This window comes from Protomyctophum bolini (assembly GCF_963924005.1).
Source record: "Protomyctophum bolini genome assembly, chromosome: 8".
NCBI lineage: Eukaryota > Metazoa > Chordata > Actinopteri > Myctophiformes > Myctophidae > Protomyctophum > Protomyctophum bolini.
This window is the reverse complement of record NC_137869.1, coordinates 17,641,655-17,663,714: the sequence shown is the minus strand read 5'-3', so window position 1 is coordinate 17,663,714 and position 22,060 is coordinate 17,641,655. Positions and strand designations below refer to the sequence as shown.

The window sequence follows — 22,060 nt, the reverse complement described above, 5'->3', positions numbered from 1 at the left end:
TTGTGCAGCGGTGAACACATGCTGGCATACGCAGCCGCGCTTCACTGGAGACAGGGGAACCGAGGCGGCACGGAAACTTAAGTAACGGGAGAAGTCACTGCCAAGCCATGGCGGATTACGCAGAGTGTTTTTATTTCACAACTATTTAAAAAAATTGAATTCAGCTGGGAGTGAATAAAACAACGATGTTGGAGATGATGGTCATCGTGAGATTGCACACAAAGGAATGTTTAATTGATTAAAATGGGTCGTTTTTATTATTGGAATTGCAAGATGCATTAAAAAACAACAACATTCAATTCGAAATCCATACTTATTATAAAATAGTAATTAAAGCAATGAAATAGTTCCAAGCGGTGACCTTAAAAAATAAATAAGTCGTATTCAAACATAATTAAATGATTTCCTGCACAACATGAGCTGCTAATGTGCAGAAGAACAGATGAGCTAGTGCACTTACCTGAGGTTGTAACAAAGATTCTCTTTCAGCACAGTAAAGCAAGTAATCGATCCATCCAACCATTCATTCATCCATCCATCTATCCACCCATCCATCCATCCATCTATCCACCCATCCATCCATCTATCTACCCAACCAGCCATCCATCCACCCACCCACCCCCAACCTCAAGCAAGTAATCCATCCAACCAACCAACCAACCAACCATTTATTCATCCATCTATCTATCCATCCATCCGTCCATCCACCCACCCACACACCCATCCATCGATCCATTCATCTATCCAATCCATCCGTCCTTCAGTCCACCAGTCCGTCCACTATTCATCCATCCATTCATTTCAAGGTTTTCCGTTCTTCAATAATGGCAGCATTCTCCAGGAAAGTTCATACATTCCCATGGAATTCACTAACCTTCACCAAAAATTAAATACATTAAAAGCAGTTTACATATGATTAACTAACTAAAAAAAAGCATTGATGGTCCATAATAACGTCACTGTCCACAGCGTACATCAGTGTGCTTGTTCCAACAGCTGCACCGTGTCCCTCAGGTCTTCCACCACTGCATCCACATCTGCCCGCGTGGTTCCCCGACCCACGCTCAACCGAAGGGCATTTCCTGCCACGTCTGGGGGGATGCCACAGCTCAGCAGGATATGGGAGGGCCTGGAAGACAGACAAAGAACATCTAACTTATTTCATTCATAAATGCTGCAGTGACCTATGGCTCTTTTCGAATACGAAGGGTTCCCCAGAACTTTGCAGGAGCCGTGAAGTTCTGTGATTGTTTTTGTTTTGTTTATATGTTACCATTATAAACAAAACTACCCCTGAAGAGAGAACATTTTAAAAGCTAAAATAGAAGATTTACAAGCTCAAACGTCGTTGCAAGGTGACAATATGTAAGCTTGTAGAACTCTATCTACTCTATTTTCAAATAAATTGAAAGTAGACGTTCTGAGACTCAAGGTTAGTACCAACTACTGAACAGGTCTTATCTGAAAGCGAAAGCCGTAGTATATGGGAACAAGTCAAGAACCCATGATGAAATACATTTCATGACACGGCACGCTTCACTTAGTCCTTATTGTCGAAATATTCTATTAGAGAAAGAGAGACTCTTTACCTGTCGCCGCTGTGTGAGTGGCAGGCGGCACCTACGCTGGCCAACAACCTCGTACAGTTGGACAAAACCTTCCGGCCTAACGTGGGAGAGACAGATTAATCATTCATAGACTTTGTAGTTTACAAACGGGCCAGGCGCGGGTGCTGACCTGCCTCTGACCTCTGACCTCTGGCTTATGCGCAGGGCTGGAGGAGGCATTGGTTCAGAGTGGGAGGTCAAAACAAGACTACATGCAACAACACAAGCGCGTTGGGGTATCACCTTGTAATCGTGGGCCCAGGATGGACACGTTGCATGTGTTAGGGAGCGAGTCAGAGCCAGGGAAATGGCTGTTAAAGTGGATCTTGTCCTCCCCAAAAACAGCCTGAAAAATGACAGTGACATACTGACATCAAACTACAGTCTTACAGAAAAAAAAATTGGCAGTTGCAAACCCACGTACCCTTAGCCGTTCTTCCAAGTAAAGTCTGGTGCTTCGCATCTGAATCTCATACTCCGACAGATTGGCGGTCACCAGCTCTGCAGCCTAATGTACAAACAATGTAATTACTGTAGAAATGGTGAGAACATGGCATCACAAATATATCTGATACTTAAGTAAGATATAAAGTACATGCCCTTGGTCTTTTGGAGTTTGTGGTACACTAGGCAAATAAAGTAATAATTTTGAAATCTGATCAAATACTGTACATACCTTTCCCAAACCAGCGATCATTGGCGTGTTCTCAGTACTGCAACATTCAATGAGAAAGGCTCAAATATTAAAATCTTCAATTCATACACATTTCAGATAAGATTTAAGGCATGCACTGGTAGTTTGATTGACTAGGATTCCAAAGAAACAGACAAGGAAATTACCCTGGTCTTAAATTCCTCTCCTGTCCTCCTCCAAACAGCATGGGATACACTGGTGTTTTTGTTCCAGGGCCATTCACGTACAAAGCACCGATCCGTGGTGCATAGAACTATAATTGTAACAAAAATGTTAGATGGCACTTTTCCTCTCTATTCTGGTGAAGCAAATTATTCATAATTTAAGTTTTAACCACATGAACCCTAGTGTTCCTATTCTGGGCATGTCATAATAGGCAAAATAGCCGATCTATAAAGGAAGGGACTATAAGTATAGACCCCCGGGGGACCTACGTCAACTGAAGTATATAGGCTCTGACCTTGTGTCCTACAATGGTAAGGTAGTCTACTTCCAGGTCACAGGAGTCTACTTGGATCTTTCCCAGAGCCTGGGCAGCGTCGGTGTGGAGGAGGATTCTGAGATGCTGTCGTTGCTTGTTAAGAGCCTTTATCCTCTGGCAGATGTCTCGAACGGGCTACAAAGAGGAACAAAATGCTTCTTAGGTACTGTATTACAGTAAAGAACAACGAAAGTGATTGGAAGACCTTTCGTTACGGAACGGGAGGATTTGTCAGCTGACAAATGAGGCTGCGTTACGGAGAATATGCATAATTACATGCACACTGTAGGGCTACACACACCGCCTGCGAACGCCGCGCGTCAAAACAGCCGCCTCCGTTATTTTCAATTAACCTATCCCACACCGGCTCCGTCCGACGAGCGTTCACGCCTCGCCTGACGCTCCGATACGCCACCGTTCTAGTTTCCAAGCGGTGCCGCGCGGCAACGCCTGTGCCGCGTCGCTGCGCACCCGGTGTGTGTAGGGCTTGTGCTGTGTATCAGGAACAATTATTCCCACCCAAAATGACATGAACTTGATTATTGAACATCAAAAAGCTTAATACATTTATTTTCGAGTATCCTAGCAACATAACAGAAATATATGTCATGTCTTATTGACGTAAGCATGAACTGACCTCATCCGGTTGCATATTCTACAACGTTGAGTCATTTTCATACAGTATGTATGAGGACAGCACTGAATTGTAAATATGACATGACGGAGTATTTTCCATGGGGTAAGAAAACACTTAAGTCACTACAAGTCCTCTTCATCACGCCTAGAGTCTAACAGCAGCTACAGTACACCCAACCGGACAAAAGTGGTTTGAACTGGACCACATTGCCATCCTGAAACCCTTAGCTTGCGCTCACACTAGTGGGCCAAAAAAATTGTAACTACTGGTATGTTAAACATTATAAACGTTATATAGTAAATTTTACACTGAGGGATCAACACATATTGTAAGTGAAAAATCACACTCGTGTGACGTGAGGGGCGCTCTTATCAACATACATCATCATACATCATCACATTCCGGCCAATCACCTTTGGCGTCCTCACTTTTTAAGCCCTCAGCCAATGAAATCATTGCTATGGGGTACACACGCACACACAAAGATGGGCATATTTTTGAGGGGCTGGCGCCCCTAAAAAATAAAGTATGCTCATTTAAAAACAAGGCCTAATAAGGGCGTTGCTTTCCTGTGCAACTCTGATGTAAGACAGTGGATCTGAGCTTATGAATTCACAAAAACTACTTCGGACGATGCAGGTCGGGAACAATTGTTACCCTTTCTGTTAAGCTTGTAACAACCTGTTTGTTACACCTCCTGTAAACAAAGTATGCCAAGAACGTGGAATTCTGTTTTATTCTCCCCCCCCGCCTGTGCCAGAACGTAAAAATCTGTCTTTCTTTGACAATGAATGGAGAATTTATGTCATTATGTACAGTAGACGTGCAAATTGGCAATTCTGTCCTAACACAAAAGCTAAGGGCGTTTTCACACCCAAAGTTCACTTAGAAGGTCCGGATCAAGGACCAAGGACCAAATATTAGCATTTTGATTTTGATTCGTTTAGTGTTCACACAGGACTTTGTAAATTGAACCAAATATGTAAACAAATGACACGTGGACATGTTAAGCAAACCAAATGGTGAAAAAAAGAGGTAACTAATTATTGATCGAGGGAAAAAGAACATCACAATTTATGGGCACAACCTTCAGCGTTTCAGTCACGCAGAAAGAGAACAGCAACATGGAACAACTTGCTATTGCATTAATTCTAATAATTATTTTATAAAACAAATAAGAGCAACAGATGAACAGAGGAGCAGGTGTTTGAACAATAATATGCTTGCTGCATGCAATTCACCGGAGATGTATAGCCATACAACAATAAAAAGGTACCGTACCGTACATACCATTCCGTGTGGATAGCTTGTACAGTACATCTGTTATTTGTACGCATGTAAAAACCAAGTTCGGATGCACGTTCACACCAACCGAACCAAAGGAGTAAGCGGACCATGGTTAGTTTTAAACGACCGAAATGTCCGGTGTGAAAGTGCCCTAAATGACATTGACAATGAATGGAGAATTTACGTCATGTGTCTGAGCAAATCAACATGTTACGTCATGATGATATACGATGATAAGAGCACCCCTCACTTCAAAATTTTGTTCTGTTAAACTCCAGAGCCTACCTGGGATTGCATTGGGCAAGTGATCTGTCATCATACTTTGCATGATGTTTGTACCGCTGAACCAATATAAGTGATAGGTCAAAGCACTAAATTACATTATTTACACAGCAGTCATTAAATCTGGCCTAGACTCTCAGGGCATGCAGAAGAGGGAGGCTTCCCTGCTCAATAACTGCCTTTATATGGACAGAAACGTACTTGTGATGCAGGTGAGAAACAAAAGGACCAAGCCTAAGAAAAATGGCAAAAAGTCCTCGTCAGGTTGTGGTCATGCAGTAGGCTCACAGGCATGCCATGCAGACTCCCCTCTACCAGAGGAGGATGAGTACATTCTAAGTTCTGATGAGGAAGAGCAAGAGGACCCAGATGACTACTGCAGGGGTGGATATCACCAAGTGAAGATTGGAGACTTGTTCAACGAGCGATACCATGTGATACGGAAGCTGGGCTGGGGGCACTTCTCCACCGTGTGGCTGGCCTGGGACATGCAGGGAAAACGCTTTGTGGCAATGAAAGTGGTGAAGAGTGCTGACCACTACACAGAGACGGCACTTGACGAGATCCAACTCCTGAAATCAGTGGGAGAAACAGACCCAGGTGTCCACAGCAGAGAGAAAGTAGTAGACCCAGGTGTCCACAGCAGAGAGAAAGGAGAAACAGACCCAGGTGTCCACAGCAGAGAGAAAGGAGAAACAGACCCAGGTGTCCACAGCAGAGAGAAAGGAGAAACAGACCCAGGTGTCCACAGCAGAGAGAAAGTAGTACAGCTTCTGGATAACTTCGAGATCTCTGGCATGAACGGCACACATGTGTGCATGGTGTTTGAGGTGTTGGGTTCCAACCTGCTTAAGTGGATCATCAAGTCCAATTATCAAGGCCTACCTGTGCCCTGTGTCAAGAGCATCATAAGACAGGTTCTGCACGGTTTGGACTACCTCCACACCAAATGTAAGATCATACACACGGATATCAAGCCCGAGAACATCCTTCTGACTGTCGATGAGCCCTACATCAAGAAGTTAGCTGCAGAGGCGGCTCAATGGCAGAGGACTGGTGCCCTGCCATCCTCTGCTTGTGCAGTCAGCACAGCCCCGGCATCCAAAGCAATGGCCAAGATGTCCAAGAACAAAAAGATTTTGAAAAAGCAAAAAAAGCAGGCAGAGCGGCTTGAGAAGAGGTTCAGGGAAACGGAGGAAGGAGAGGAGGAAGACGTAATGGAAATAGAAGGACCAGGGAGCACGGAATGTGCTGAAGAAGAGCGTCAGAATAAGGCATCAGGTAGTCTGTTGGTAAACCCTCTGGATCCTCTAAATGCTGACAAATTGCAGGTCAAGATTGCTGACCTGGGCAACGCCTGCTGGGTGCACAAGCACTTTACAGAGGACATCCAGACCCGGCAATATCGTTCGCCGGAGGTGATAATGGGAGCTAGTTACAGCACACCAGCAGACATATGGAGCACAGCATGCATGGCCTTTGAACTGGCTACAGGTGACTACTTGTTTGAGCCCCGTACTGGACAGGACTACTCTAAAGATCAAGACCACATGGCAATGATCATTGAGCTGCTAGGTAAAGTTCCCAGTGAGCTGATATTGTCAGGCAATTACGCCAACGAGTTCTTCACCAAGAAAGGTGACCTGCGACACATCCCCAAGCCGAAGCATTGGGGTCTGCGAGATGTTCTGGTGGAGAAGTATGAGTGGGCTGAGGAGGAAGCCCAGTGCTTCAGCAGCTTCCTGCTGCCCATGCTGGACCAGGTGCCTGAGAGTAGGGCCTCGGCCGCCCAGTGTCTGTCACACCCGTGGCTCAGTTGCCAGCAGTTGCAAGCTAGTTGTGAAAAGATAACATCGTCCTATGGCACTTTCTGTGAAAACCCTAAACAAACACAGACATGATGCCATGGGAGCCAGTGCTTGCCTTGTAACTGCAATTATGTCCACATCCCCAGAGTGCTCAGAAGATGCTTATCCATCCACACATGCACAAGAGGCTGGCTGCTGAAAATGTATCCTGGTCACAGATTACACATAAAGGATGTTAACAGCTGGTCTCTGATTCTTTTGTTACTTTCTGGATTGGATTTATCTTCTCTTTTTGTTTATTTGTCTATGCACTTCCTTTCCTAATTTTAATGTCAGAAGTTGTATGGAATCTCTGAATAGGAATTCAGTCAATACAGTAGATATAAGGCTGATGACATTCTAGCTGGTTGACTACACAGACTGCCCATTTGTCCAGTATATATTTTTGTAACATTAGGTTTGCAGAACCTCACCAATAGAGTGACGGAGAAGGACACAAATAAATCTCAATTTGGAGGGGAGGGGCATTAGAGATCGTTAATGAACGCTTTGGTGTAAAATATCAATCAATCAATAAATGAATTATTAAAATAATAATAGGCTACTCTAAATAAATATTTCTTCGCTCAAGATTTCTTATTGCAATGACCATAATTATTGACACATGATATGGAATAGGCCCAAATGTAGGTCCCTCTCACACCATCCTCGGGAGAAAGATGTTTGTATTTGGGGGCCAAGGGGCACAGGTCGAGGACCACTAGTACAACAACCTCAGTGTGTTTGACACAGACCAACTGCTGTCTGAGTACAGCTTCTTCCAGAAGTATGCTGGTGGCCTTAAGCTCTGTCTACAATGGAGAGCTGTACAACCGTGAGCTGTGAAAATTCAATCCAGCCTTCTCCTGGAAGAAGTTTGAGTCCAAGGGGAAAGGATATACGAATATGTATACGTATAGGATGTGCTGTTGGGAGATTGTATCACCCTCTTAGGAGGACCCGTCACACCTGTCTACTAGACTTAAGTCATACTATAAAGACGTTATGGAAGCTAGCAGCAATTCAGTAACGATCTGGTTGTTATAGTTTTGAATTCATTATTTTTATTTTGTTTTTAAGGTGGTTATTCAATGTTTTTCTATAAACAGCTTTTGTCCCCACACGTCTCAGGATTTGCCATTGACCACCGTCACGGTAAGAGAATTCCGGTCAAATGTCAAAGAATTCCGCTAAATATGATGTAAATTAAACATCAAAACATTAAACGCCATTGACATTGAAGGGAAAATTGTAAACGAGCTAACCAATCACAGGCAACAGGCATTCTGATTGGCCAGTATGAGATGATGCATGATGATGTACGATGATAAGAGCGCCCCTTTAATATATCAGATGATTCAGATCAAGTATGAAGCACACTTTACCATAAGGACTCCTGTCTCATTATTAGCCATCATGATGGAGACCAGACAGGTGGTGGGGCGCACCGCAGCCATTATGTCCTCCACCTCCACCCGGCCTGTCACCTTGGAAACAGGCACACAGGTCACATCTGAGGATATAAAACAAATATTAGCTGCTGTGACTCAAACCCCCAGAACCACGGAGAATCATTGAAGCCACCAAAGCAGTGTCCCTGCTCTATAGAGCGTTGCAGTCCCGCCCCCTTTCGTGACGACACCAGGCCCAGGAAATAATTCCCAATGCATTTTTCTTTAATTTAAAGACCTTATAAGTGTCGTACAAAACAACAAAAAAGTTGCCGTTTTCTTCTTCTTTCTAATTATTTGTTAGGCTCGAAAAATTGTGTTTGTTGTCATGATTTATCACAACTCCAGTTGGCTTTGTACGAGGCTTATGAGGTCTTTAAATAAATACTTTTTTAAATGTCTATGATGAAAATGAACGGCAGGGGGCGGGACTGCGATGCGCTATTGGTTTTACACTGTATCCAATCCCAGAAGAAAAATACTTCTAGTTAATCCACTGCGCCCTCTACCGATATTTCCAAGAGAACTCCATAGACAAGACCTACAGGGGAAAAAATCCCTTTCTGGCCAAAAAGTGCATTTTATACGTGTGGTGGGGGGCTCAGAGGCTTTCTGATAACATAAGACGCCTTTGTATTGGTGAGTAGTGAAAACGTTCTTCATATTTTCGCTACAGACGAGAGGCTGGCCTGCATTTCATGCGAGTGCAGGAAGAGAAGAGTACCATAGCTTTAATGAAGGTATTAGAGCTATGGATCAGAGCTATTTGAATAGGTAGACAGCCTGTGCATGAATTAACACTGAAGCACGAACCCAATCAGCAAATGATCAGGAACACACTTCTGCGTCTCATAAAATCACACCTGTGTGAACCAAGTGGTGCAACTCCCCTCTCTAAAAGCTGAATAACTCCTAATCTACGGAGCTCTCCATGGTTTGGTCCATTAGCGCGATTTTCAGAGGTTTTTGCTGATAATCCAGTGGTCTAGATGGAAACATTGGTGCTTTCTAGAGCAAGGATGGCTATATTTTAGCTCGCTAGCATTGACGCTATTTATGTAGCAACAACATCCACACACGGGTGCGGGTGCATGCGCACAACAGTGCGCACACCACTCGTGCTCATTGACACGCATGCGCACACCACTCGTGCTCATTGACCTACACAAACAAACAGGTACATGGACATTGCGAGCTGGTTGTAGAAGTGGTTGCACCACTTAAAAATCACACTCGTGTGGGGCTCTTATCATTAAAATCATTATACATCACCACATTCCGGGCTCAGCCAATCAAATCATCACAAATGTGGTACACATTCCGTGCTCAGCCAATTAAATCATCACTATGTCGTACACACAAACACACAAAACTGGCCAATCAAATCATCAAAAATGTGGTACACACGAACACACAAAGCTGGCAACTATATAACAAGCGTTCAAGGTGGTCAGGAGCAGTCAGAGGAGAACCCAGTGAGTCAGTAGAGCAGCAGACATCGTCAGTAGTACGACGACCCACTAACAGTGATTTAAACAAAGTGAATAATAATTAGGGTACCACAGGCTCGCGCAAAGCGCCATTTCGGAGCGACAGCAGCAGAGCGGAAGAAACAACCCCCAGGGATACGCCAGTCGTCTTTCCAAGAACCAGACGGGCCGGAAATCGCTGACCATGGGCAACGTCTTTTCGAACCTCTTCAAAGGCCTGTTTGGCAAGAAGGAGATGAGGATTCTGCTGGTAGGCCTGGACGCCGCCGGCAAGACCACCATCCTGTACAAGCTGAAGCTGGGCGAGATCGTCACCACCATCCCCACCATTGGCTTCAACGTGGAGACGGTGGAGCACCGCAACGTCAGCTTTGTCATGTGGGACGTGGGCGGCCAGGACAAGATCCGCCCGCTGTGGCGCCACTACTTCCAGAACACACAGGGCCTCATCTTCGTGGTGGACAGCAACGACCACACGCGGCTGGCAGAGGCGCGTGACGAGCTGCAGCGCATGCTGGCCGAGGACGAGCTGCGTGACGCCGTGCTGCTGGTGCTGGCCAACAAGCAGGACCTACCCAACGCCATGCCGGTCGCCGAGGTCACGGACATGCTGGCCTTGCAGGCGCTGGGGCGTCAGCGCCACTGGTATATTCAGGCCACCTGTGCCACCAGCGGCCAAGGCCTGTACGAGGGTCTGGACTGGTTCACCAACCAGCTGAAGAACAGGAAGGTCTGACCCTACCTAAAGAACCTTCACATACTGTACATACATCATCACATTCTGGCCAATCACAATTTGCATCCTCACTTTTCCGTCTTCAAATTTCTGCCCTGACTTTTTATCCGAAATATGTACTTTGCTCAGCCAATCAAATCATCGCTAAAATTCACACAATTACACACAAAGCTGAACATTGGAGGGGCTAGCGTATTTAATAAAATAATCAATTATTAATCAGTTGTATATTTTGGGCATCACCCCATACCAGTATGTACAGTTTGTCTTTTGTCTTGATTTTATTCATTTCATTGTACGTTTGAATGTTGTGTGTATACTGTATCTCTGTTTGCTTTTGAAAAAGGAAAATAGGTTAGCACTTCATAATTCTTTGAATCATAGCTGTTATGTATGTTTATGCTGTATACATACCCTTCACAATAAAGATATTTTTTTGGTCATTGTCTATTCAGGCTTATGTGAACACCCTGGATAGTTTTTAAGTTGCTTGATTCAGTATTTAGATATTTGATATTCATTTTAGCTGCCCCGCCCCCTTCCTATGCAAACCCATTTGTAACTTCAAACTCCATTTTAACGATGATAGTGGTGACTCGTGTCTTCCTAATACGTGACTCGTGTGCAGTGTTTTTCATTTACTGTATTCATTTATTTTTAATAATTGTTTTGTTTTGGAAAATAATGAATAGTAGGAGGGGGCCGGAGGACACTACAGAGGGTATGCGCATGCATAAAGTGAATTTAATGTTGTTTAAAGTTATTTAATGCAATGAAATAGGACTTTTCTGTTTTGGTGTATGAGCTGTCAAGGCCAGAAGGTAGTTCTTTTCTAATATATACACTATATATATATACACTGTATATATACGATTATATTAACATTAAATACATTGCATTTTTTTTTTACATTGAATCATCATGGTTAAAATTGTTGATGTACGATGACAAGAGCGCCCCTCACTTCACATGGGTGTGATTTTTTTTAAATTAAATTAAAACAGTAAATGATAAATCACGTATTAGGAGGCCAGTATCAGTCACCATAAAAAGGACAGGTGTTTTCTAATCTCTCATGGTTAAAATGGAGTTTGAAGCTACAATGGGAACTTCTACTATAGCAAGGCGTGGGGCAGCGAATATGAATATCAAATATCTGAATACTGAATCAAGCAACTAAGGGTGCATGGGTACTCGGGGACCAGCGATGTGCGAGGCACCGGCAGAGGTCCCCCGGAGACGGCCGGTGGCCGGGCGGGGGCACTCTCGGCCGGGCCTGACTGTCGGTTTCTGTAGCCCAACACACACCGGGTGCGCAGCGGCGCGGCACAGGCGTTGCCGCGTGGCAACGCCTGGAAAATAGGACAGTGGTGTATCGGGGTGTCAGGTGAGGCGTCGGTCAGAGTGCGTCGGACGCCGCCGGTGTGGGATAGGTTCATTGAAAATAACGGAGGCGGCTGTTTTGACACACGGCGTTCGCAGACGGTGTGCAGGGCTTGTGCCTGGGGGTCAGTGCCCAGGCAGGGGCGCTCTCGGCCCGGCAGAGGACCCAGGGGGTCCCTGCCTGGCTGTCAGTATCTGTGCCTGGTGTTCACATAAGCCTGAGTAGACGATGAAATGAAATATTAAACAGTACATAATGCATGTATTGAAGCTTCTCCTACCGGCCCTGCCATCTTTCACAAGGTGTTGGGATGTCAGTTGGACTGAGTCGTGTTCCACGTTGGAGATGATGATGTGAGGAGGGTCAACACTTCCATTGTGCTGACGTCTGAGCCCTTCAGTCTGCTCTGCAGCCTCACAGCTTCTTTTGTAATGCTCCATGGCAGTGTGGAACACCAGGTTATTAGCCTATTACACATGAAGTAAAACATACACGTTAGCAGATGTAGATCAGAGCAGCTAAGTTCCATGAACATTTTGTAAAAAATAAACAACAAAGACAGTGTTAACTAGAACTGTACTCTGTCGAGTGCCTACTTGCACGTTGCACACAAGTAGGAGTGCGCAAGCAGAGCGTGCAAGTACTGTTGGCCGCTACGAACTTTCAAACTCAGCCTCTCTGTGAAATATTGGTTTCAATATTGAGTTATTAGGTCTAACTAATAGGCGCCAGATCTATATTCAGCTATTAGTGTAGATTTGCGTCTTACACAAACATTAAATTCCCATTGACAATGAATGGAGAATTTTACGTCAGTGTCTGAGAAAATCGGCTTAGTGTCTATATTTGTCTTGCACAAACATTAAATTCCCATTGACAATGAATGGAGCCCCCCTCACTTTTTTTATGTGTGAATGAGTACAAGGTACAACATTTATTGCTTATTGACAATTCAAACCATAGACATACATGTAGTCATCAGACAAAAATCAAGGAGGGACACGATTGGTTTCTCAATATATTATGCGTTTCAATTTTAGTAGTGACAATGTAGTCCACCCACCCAAAATGATCTTATTTCCTTAACACACTATCCTCAATTCCTCATATGCATACGCATTCGTACTCAGACTCGCTCGCTCATACACCTGCTTTTCTTTCTCATTTGGAAAATGCTTTTCCAAATTTTGGGAAATGCTTTTCCAAATGAGGGTATGATTGATAATGTAACAATGAGGTTAGTAGCATACCTCAGTTCCACCTGAAGTGAAAATGATGTCTTCTGCTTTCCCTCCAACCATTCTTGCTACATTCTCCCTGGACTGGTTTATGATGGCTTTGGCCTTGACACCTTATGAAGCATTATATCACACGTTTGTTTGGCACCAACTGTATGAACGCTGATATAACATTACGTGAGAAGGCACAAGAAGACACTTCTAATGTATGTAGCCAAAATCATACTAGTATCAAATAATGAATTCCCATGATGTGATTCTGAAAAATAACTTTCAAAGTTATACTGCGTAAGTTAACATTGGTTTTTGTTATCTTTTTGGAATGCTGCAGGTTTCTAGTACCGGCAGACACTCATGAAAAGTGTTTAATGTGAACTATAACAGTGAATGATTATATAAAAAAATAAGCAAAAGATAACTTTTAACTGAAATGGTTACACGGTATGGCTATAAATGACATCATTGTAACATTTTTGATGCAGTATTCAAACGTTCACCTGCAATGTAGTTACTACTGGGGTTTCCCCATGCTTCCTGAAGGGCTTCGGTAACGGCCTTGATCACCTCTGGATCCAGAGGCGTGGTGGCGTTATAGTCCATGTAGATTCTGTTCCACAAAAAGATGCAATTAGCAATAGCATCATGTTAACCAATAACCACACATGAGCCCTAGCGTCTCAATGTTTCGGCAAAAATAGCAGATGTACAAATTCACAATGACAAAACAATATATTGTAAGAAATGCAAATGTAAAAAAGAAGATATATTTACTCAGGACTTGGGAGTCACGATCCATAAAAATAGGTCTGCAACCCCCAAAACATGGGACCTCGCCTGACCCATTGTTTGGGAACCAATGAAGACTACAAGACTACTACATGACTTTGTACAGTGGTGGTACCTACCTGTCCACATTGGTCTCTGAATGCAGAGAGAAGCTATGGCCAAAGAATGTGATGTCCTCCTGTTGGTCAGCCATAGTAACCTAGTGCAAATCACATTATAATACATTCAGATAATATATTTTCGTGAACGGAAATGACAGCTTTCTTACTCAGCTCATGGGGGCTATAGTTCCAAACTCTATAGAATTCGGAGATTGTGGAATAGTTGTCTGGTTACGCAAGACTATACTTTTATTAACGCTTATCATGTTTTTGTCAGGGGACATTCACCTATCCAAATGTAATTCCTGGATACTATTTTGTCAGGGGACATTCACCTACCCAAATGTAATTCCTGGATATGCCTACTATACTGTTTCCAAATCTAATTCTTTGAAAAAAGTAGATATACAGTAGGCCTATGTATCTATAGCCTATATGCATAGCAGTGGGCGTGGTTTTCTGGCACAACTGAAAAATCTCCCATTCATTTTTACCATAGAGATTTACAAAAATCACACTCGTGTGATGCACTTTTACCTTTTGCCACTACACACTCCAGTAAAGTAAAAAATCTGACCTGTCTGAAGTGAGTGGTCAGAGTGGGACATAGGGAGACATATTGGACATACATTGCTGTTCCTTGGAGTGGTTGTTGCACTTGCACCACTCAAAAATCTTAAAAAATGTAGGCCAACTTAAGTACAGTGTACTTAACTTAGGTACAGTAGTCAGTAGACCTATAAACTTGAGTAAATGTACTTAGTTACTTCACATACACACTGTCTATTCAACCACACTGACGACCAGAGAGTGCCTGAGTGCCAGAAGTAGTCGGCAAGACTCGGCATTACTCCAAACGTCACATGAATGGCAACATTGGCAGGTATGTTCCCTCCATGAGGAGGACTGAGGAGATATCCGACCTCCTAAACTAACTTTTTGGCCGTTTAATTTGGCTTCATATCATCAGATCAAGACACATGAGCAACTTACAATGTCTGTCTGATTGAACAAAAAACAAACTGACTCTTGGTCATGTTTTGTTTAGCGTTAACCACCACCAGTGACAATTAGCTCCAATGCTAATAAGCTAGCAAGCAGCAGTGTCGTACACTGTCATCTGGCAGCGCACAGACGTAAACACTAGTGCTGTCATCTTTTATCTCAGTTATGTCACGGACGGAATTTTGCTTTTCTGCGTCAGTTTTATTGGTACGTGTGTGTGAACTAGAAGTCGCTGACCTTGTAAAACGGCGTTACGTCGTTCTGAAATGGATCACCTATCAGTTGTACAACAATAATACAGTATGGGTAATGATCAGCTACGAAGCAGCTGTCAACGACGTGTGCGAGTCAGTGCGACTCCTCTGGGGTTGCCAAATAACGCAAAGGAAACAAGCGATAGGCCTACAAGCTTCTTTTTTTAAAGATTGTAAATGTTATACATTCTATATTTGGTTATTTTTTGATGACTGGTGGTGAGTGGCGACTATACTATTTTAAGAAAGGTGACGAAATCAGATGCCTTAAAAAATAGGGGGTTCAACAACAAAACAGCATTCTCCTTCCCTTTTTCATACAATATATATTTGTAATGATAGGCCGGGGGCCCTATTTCTTCAAGATAGTGGTGTGGGACATTTTCAGCCTTTTTTCCAAAACCCCACCAAGTGGTAATTGGTTAGGCTATATTTCTCATGCATATTACAGTAGGGCAGGGGTCTTCAACAGGTGGTCCGGGACCTATACAAAATGTGGAACGCCCTACCAACAGTTATTAAGACTGTAAGTGAATCCCTTGACTCCTTCAAAACCGCTTAAAGGGATTGATTGATTGATTGATTGATTGATTGATTGATAGTATTTATTAACAGTTTGCAGAATTACAGTACAATTCAAGCACAACTCAATACAAAGACTGTTAACTGTGAGTGGACGACCCAATAAAGCATTACACTTGTTTACACCTTGTTCAATTCATCAAAACATTTAGAGACGTACACATATACACTTCTATAAAGCCAAAGAACAGAACGGGAATTAATCATAAAGGAGTTTACATTAGGGTCCACCATTTTCAATTCATCAGAACATTTAGAGACGTTACAAATGCACAGATAGAAACTAGGGGGTGCTAGTTTTTTTTGAAAAAAAAGAAAACCCATACTGTACACTACAGTGTACAGTATGTGGACCATGGTAACATTGATCAATTCTTGATTAAAAACCCTAATATATTAATTATGCCCCAAAATCTATAAATCTCACACTATTAAGGCAACCAGCTGGTTCCATGCGCTGCACAAGGTGCACATTTTTCACTTGAGCCCCTCTAAATGTCTGTGCACGCCACTGTGCACACACACACACACACACACACACACACACACACACACACACACACACACACACACACATGCACAGTGCACACATACATACACCGTACACGTACACGTACACGTACGTGTACACTACACATGTGGCTATAGCACCACTCAAAAATGAAGTCGCTTATATCAAGCAGACATGGCAACTGCGCCAGAGCTCTAAAAAGGGACCGCTCAGCCTAGTCTACATCATCACAGCTACACAGTACACTATTATATACTAACTACTAACATTATAGTGTTTTAGCCTAACTAGCGATCCCTGGCTAGCTGTCTCAGTAAACAGAACCCACCAATTTGATCCAATTATGAGGAAGTGATGATACAAAGAGGGCTGTGGTGGAACTAAAGCATTATTTTTTAGCAATACCACTATAGTGACCTCAAAAATTTGATGTCCAGAACCTTCCTGCAACCAAATAAGTCCAAATCGGAATTAATTATATTTGCCCCTCACTGCCCAAACACACAAATTGCTAATAATCTTACCTCCAGTCTTGGTACCCTCTCCAGAAATTAAAAAACGAAGGCCCGAAACCTAGGTGTATTGTTTGATCCTGAGCTATCCTTTGATTTCCAGGTGACTAGTCCAATCCTGTTTTGTCCAGTTGAGACAACTAGCTAAGGTCAGGCCATATCTTATTTTTTCAGACCTACAAAAAGTCACCCATGCTTTTATCTCTTTCAGATTAGATTACTGCAATGCACTTTATTCAGGTATCAGTAAACAAAACATTCACAGACTACAACTGATACAAAATGCAGCTGCCAGGCTACTGACCCGCACTAGAGAGAAGTGAGCACATTACACCTGTCCTTGCGACACTTCATTGGTTACCTTAGAATAGATTTTAAGATTTTATTACTTGTTTTTAAAGCTCTAAATGGTCAAGCACCTGCTTACATCTGTAACTCCCTACAAGCCTGGCCGCTGCCTGAGATCATCCAGCAAAACCCTATTGAAGGTTCCAAAATCTCACCTTATTACAAAAGGGCCTTTGCTGTAGGGCCCCTCGGCTGTGGAACTCACTGCCTGAGAATCTCAGGCTGGCAAACTCAGTATCCTCTTTTAAATCGCGGTTAAAAACTCACCTTTATTACACAGCCTTTTTATGAAATGTTTTAATTGTATTTCTTTTGTTTTGTTTAATTCTTATTGTATTTTTACTGCTATTATTATCTGTAAAGCACTTTGTAAACTTGTTTTTGGAAAGGTGCTATATAAATAAAGTTATTATTATTATTATTATTATTATTATTATTATTAGGCTATAACCTAAAAATACACTATAAGTAAAAGCTTGTATTCTAACTTGAGTAAAAGTTATTTTTCGAACATCTGAAGTATAAAATAGGGTGGTTTGTTTTGCAATAATAATCTAAATCCGCAATTTCCTCAATTTCCATTTCCGCAATTTCCGCAATTTCCATTTCCACCATTTCCGCAATTTCCGCAATTACCATTTCCGCAATTTCCGCAATTTCCATTTCCGCATTTCTGAAATTTCTGAAATTTCCGCAATTTCCATTTCCACCATTTCCGCAATTTCCGCAATTACAATTTCCGCAATTTCCGCAATTTCCATTTCCACCATTTCCGCAATTTCCATTTCCATTTCCAACTATTAATGGCAGCTGGGTTTCATCATTCAAATAAAATAGAATTCTGTCCTTTTAGCTATAAAATTATGTCAGGGAATAGGGATACACAGTATATGTCTTTCATTTGCATTGCATCTCCCCCCCCCCCCCCCCCAAGCTTTTATTTTCGTTCGAGTAATAGTACAACTCTAATAGTATTACTTATAATAATGTAATTAAAGATAACTTAATTCAGATCTATTTATTTTTATTTCATTTTCCAGAATTTTTTTTAGATTTTCATTGGTGGGCCAGTCATAATGGTCCCGCGGGCCTGATGTGGCCCGCGGGCCTGAGGTTGAGTATCACTGATGTACAGTACTTGAGAGTAAATGTACTTAGTTACTTTCCACCACTGCAACATACCATAGAAAGAAGAGTATACATCAGGTTGTGTTGCATAATCTTCATGTTTATTTCATATAAGACAATGTGTTTAGTGTACACAAACATTTGACGCTCAACTCCAACACACTCAAATAGACAATGACTTTTTAACTACTGCCCATTTAAGATTGTATAAATGGGTACACCCTTATAATACACAGTTCACAGCAATCGGGTTTATATACAATGCAAAATCACATGAAGAGAAAGAAAAGGGAACCTTACTGGTGCAGTTTGACAAAGCAAGAGAAAACTTTTAGATGTGGAGTGGAAGCACAACAAAATGAAGATATGATCATAAAATGGGAGGATTGTTTTGTGGGGGTGTTGCAAAGGCTGACAGACTATAATGTTGAAGCTGGATATGGTCAGATATTAAAATAAAAGTGACATTGAGTGACAGTAATATATCCTATAGCATCTTTGTCTATACACTACAGGATGTGACGTCTAGTTGGGCCGAAAGTGACCATATCTGACACACTGTTGGATGGATCTATACAGGGATGTCTGACGCCTACAGTATAGTTCCTTCATAAAAACCTACAATCAGTAAGGAACCAGGCAACAACACCAGAATAGGCCAACACATCAATCCGGTAAAATAATTAATTTAAAATATTCCTTTACATTCAGTGTGATATACTCCTGTGTTGCACCAACAAAACTTTGGTTGGCTGGTTTAGCCAAACTAACAGTGACAAATATCAAAGCCCCAATCCAGATAAAAAACAACGACATCAACAACTTTAATAACATAAAAGTTAAACTCAAAAGTAAAACTTTAGCACAGGTGGTGGTCGTTTGATAACACATTGGGTCACAATCAGACAGAGTTTGACTCGGCAACGCTCACAGTACAGTAAGGCCTAATTTATGCTTAGTTGTGTGCAGTCGTGGCACACCAACAATAGCTAATCTACAAGCCCACGTGTCGCAGTGAGTGTGATGCGTTGTGAGCTTGTAGATCTGTTATTTGTGGTGCGCGACCCCGCCCATGCAAGACTAAATAGATCAAGCCTGACAATGCTGATAAAGCTCTTCAAGGGTGCACACAATCTCAGCCAAAAGCCTCTGCTGGACTTTCCTTTTCTTTTTACTGGGTTTGTGTGAAATGCCAAAATAAAGAGACATTTTCAACATGCATCGCATTTTGCTCCTTCATAACCCGCAGTTAGATTCATAGGCACAGGGCTAGCTGAAGGACAACTTGAATCAATTTATCAGAGGTGCACAGCACATAACACACACAAACAGAATACCTTATAATCTGAAGACATCAGCATCGACAAGAACAACATACCATGTGCTGCATAAAAATGCGGCCTTCAAGATTTATTTTTAGAGAGCACATCGAAATTTCTGTTTCTATTTGCGCTTTCGTGAGTTCAACTATAGTATGCACACTTGTATTTTGTGCGGATACGCTTGTTTTTGTTTGTAGATTGGAGAGTGCTTACATTCGCTTAAGTGCTGTGTCATCGCTCTGCATATGCTCTGTAGGTTGGCTGACCTATGGCATGAGGCAATTAAAGATCAACTGTACACTTGAATCTTCATTCTGTTGTTTGTTGAGCTGTGAAGTATTGCTGTTGTGGATTAATGTTCTCTTGAAAACATGGACTGTGGTCGTGTTTAATAAATCAGAACCCTAAGTATGCAACGATTGCAGTTTCACTGCAGAACAGATCCTTATCAGTTAGACTGGAGTCCTTGTAAGTAATTCTAGTGAGTGATATTTAAACTTGAAACAAATTAAACCTATTCAATTATTTGGGCTTATGGTTGCTTTTCAAGCATAGTCATTTGCTTACAAGATATGGGCATACTTTTCTAAGGCTTTTATGATAATCAAACATCAGCATGAGTTTTTATGTATAAATATGTGGTATACTGTATTTTAAGAAAAATCTGAACTACGTATATAACAATGTTGCCTCATTGCCAGTTGCCACATTACGGATGTCACATTAACATAAATGAAACCTTTGCATATCTTTCTGAATACATTAATAGATGATGGTAATGATAAGTAGGACAGTTACAGTTATGTTGAGGAGATATGACAGTTTAGATAAGACTGTTAGCAATGCAGCAGCAGCATGAAGGCTGTATAGTAAAAGCAACTGGATGTACTGTACTGTACAGTATAGCCTGAGTTATACTTAGTTGCGTGCGGGTGCCGGCCATGCACTGAACATAGCCGTTCTACAACCTGTCAAACTGAGGTTGGAGATCTGCCATTTTCGGTGTGCGACACCAGCACACAGCTACGTATAAGTACGGCTTATGGTTGAAAAGAGAGGCACTACATAATAAATATACACACATCATTCACAAACCCCATTTGTTCCCTAAAAACAAGGAACGGTTTACACTTTTTTGCTCTCTAAGGGAACTTTGTGCATCTGATTGTGCACAGAGCACCTTAATCCATACCCTCTTTTTTACTGGTCCTCGACGTCGGGTCTGGGGCCCACCAGGGGGTCCAAATGGACCCTTACGGGTCTGTAACTGTTAAATGAACACTGAGAAGTGTACAGTGTAGATCGGGGTCCCATTTGTAGTTGTACACGCTCTCAGATTTTCAGACCTATAAGGGTTCATTTTGACACCTGGTGGGCCTCGGACCAGACTTGAAAAACAGTGCTCTAATTGACCTTGTACTGTATGTAAATTGGGTCAAAGGTCGCACATGACTATCCGATTTCGTTGCAAGGATAGCATAATTCAAGTAGTCTTCAGCACAAGGAAACTGGCCCATGTTTATTATAATGTCAGTGTTTAAGTAGCCATAACTGTGGGGGAACAAGGTTATGCTATCAAAACGTTTGAAGGAACTCATAATTAAAAAGTGCGGTGTGCAGAAATTGCACTGTATTACTACTTTAGAAATATAAATGTCTTTGTAAATAAATACATGCAGAAATAAATATTAAAGCTGTTAAATATCTAAATATATCACATCTTGATACAAATAAAATTCAGGTTAAGGTTAAATTTTGGAGGATTAATTTAACAATGGTTGATTATTAAATGGCCGACAGTAGATACTTGAGGCTCTCGCGAGCTAAAACAACACGTTTCCATTTCCCCATCATTTTCTTTTTAAATCAAAACAGCTGAGGATCAATTATTGTTTGCTCAGAGTCAGTCCTCTTCCCTTGCCAGACTGTGTGCGCTAAACATTCAGAGAAATTAGAAGATTGTACAGTATCCGAATTCACAAGGATGCTATGCATTCCCACGGCGGAACCGTAAAGAATAGCGAATGGATCTATAGAGCAGCAACGTTATTTATTCGTATTGTTTTTTCTTTATTTTACTCTGAATGCAAACCAGTTGTACTTAATATAGTTGTATTTCATAAGAGAGAATCTGCAGGTTCATGTATTTTACATGACAGCTGAGATGCAAAATGTCATGTGATCCCAACTGACACGGCAGCTTTAATTAACGATTAATGTCACAGCTTTTCTTTTTCTTTTTAGCTTTCTTTCTTATTATTTTGAGGAATAAACGCGTAAAGCTCAATGTGTCACTGACAAACAACTACATTACCAGACATATGTAATCTGAGATAGAGAAGTGGTTGCTACTCCCTTGACCACTTAAACCCCTATA

At 42.0% G+C, this 22,060-nt stretch overlaps 3 protein-coding genes across 3 annotated transcripts; 2 read left to right on the top strand and 1 right to left on the bottom strand.

Moving 5' to 3' along the window:
- Positions 1-429: 429 nt before the first annotated feature.
- Positions 430-15,349, bottom strand: scly (selenocysteine lyase). The gene is made up of 14 exons (XM_080771000.1): positions 15,264-15,349; positions 14,040-14,119; positions 13,632-13,741; positions 13,147-13,247; positions 12,177-12,363; positions 8,221-8,348; positions 2,762-2,917; positions 2,448-2,554; positions 2,284-2,320; positions 2,032-2,115; positions 1,851-1,953; positions 1,590-1,665; positions 721-1,129; positions 430-539 (listed from the first exon to the last, which is right to left on the bottom strand). Exons 2-13 carry the CDS (start codon positions 14,111-14,113, stop codon positions 976-978), a joined length of 1,317 nt encoding a protein of 438 aa, XP_080627126.1. The 5' UTR covers positions 14,114-14,119; positions 15,264-15,349; the 3' UTR covers positions 430-539; positions 721-975.
- On the top strand, positions 5,174-6,889 carry LOC308319502 (SRSF protein kinase 1-like; the record flags this gene model as incomplete). The annotated part of the gene is made up of 2 exons (XM_080769607.1): positions 5,174-5,588; positions 5,730-6,889. The coding sequence occupies 2 exons, from the start codon at positions 5,174-5,176 to the stop codon at positions 6,887-6,889; spliced, it is 1,575 nt and encodes a 524-aa protein (XP_080625733.1).
- LOC308319500 (ADP-ribosylation factor 1-like) lies at positions 9,961-10,512 on the top strand (the record flags this gene model as incomplete). Its single annotated transcript, XM_080769605.1, has 1 exon — positions 9,961-10,512. One exon carries the CDS (start codon positions 9,961-9,963, stop codon positions 10,510-10,512), a length of 552 nt encoding a protein of 183 aa, XP_080625731.1.
- Positions 15,350-22,060: the final 6,711 nt, after the last annotated feature.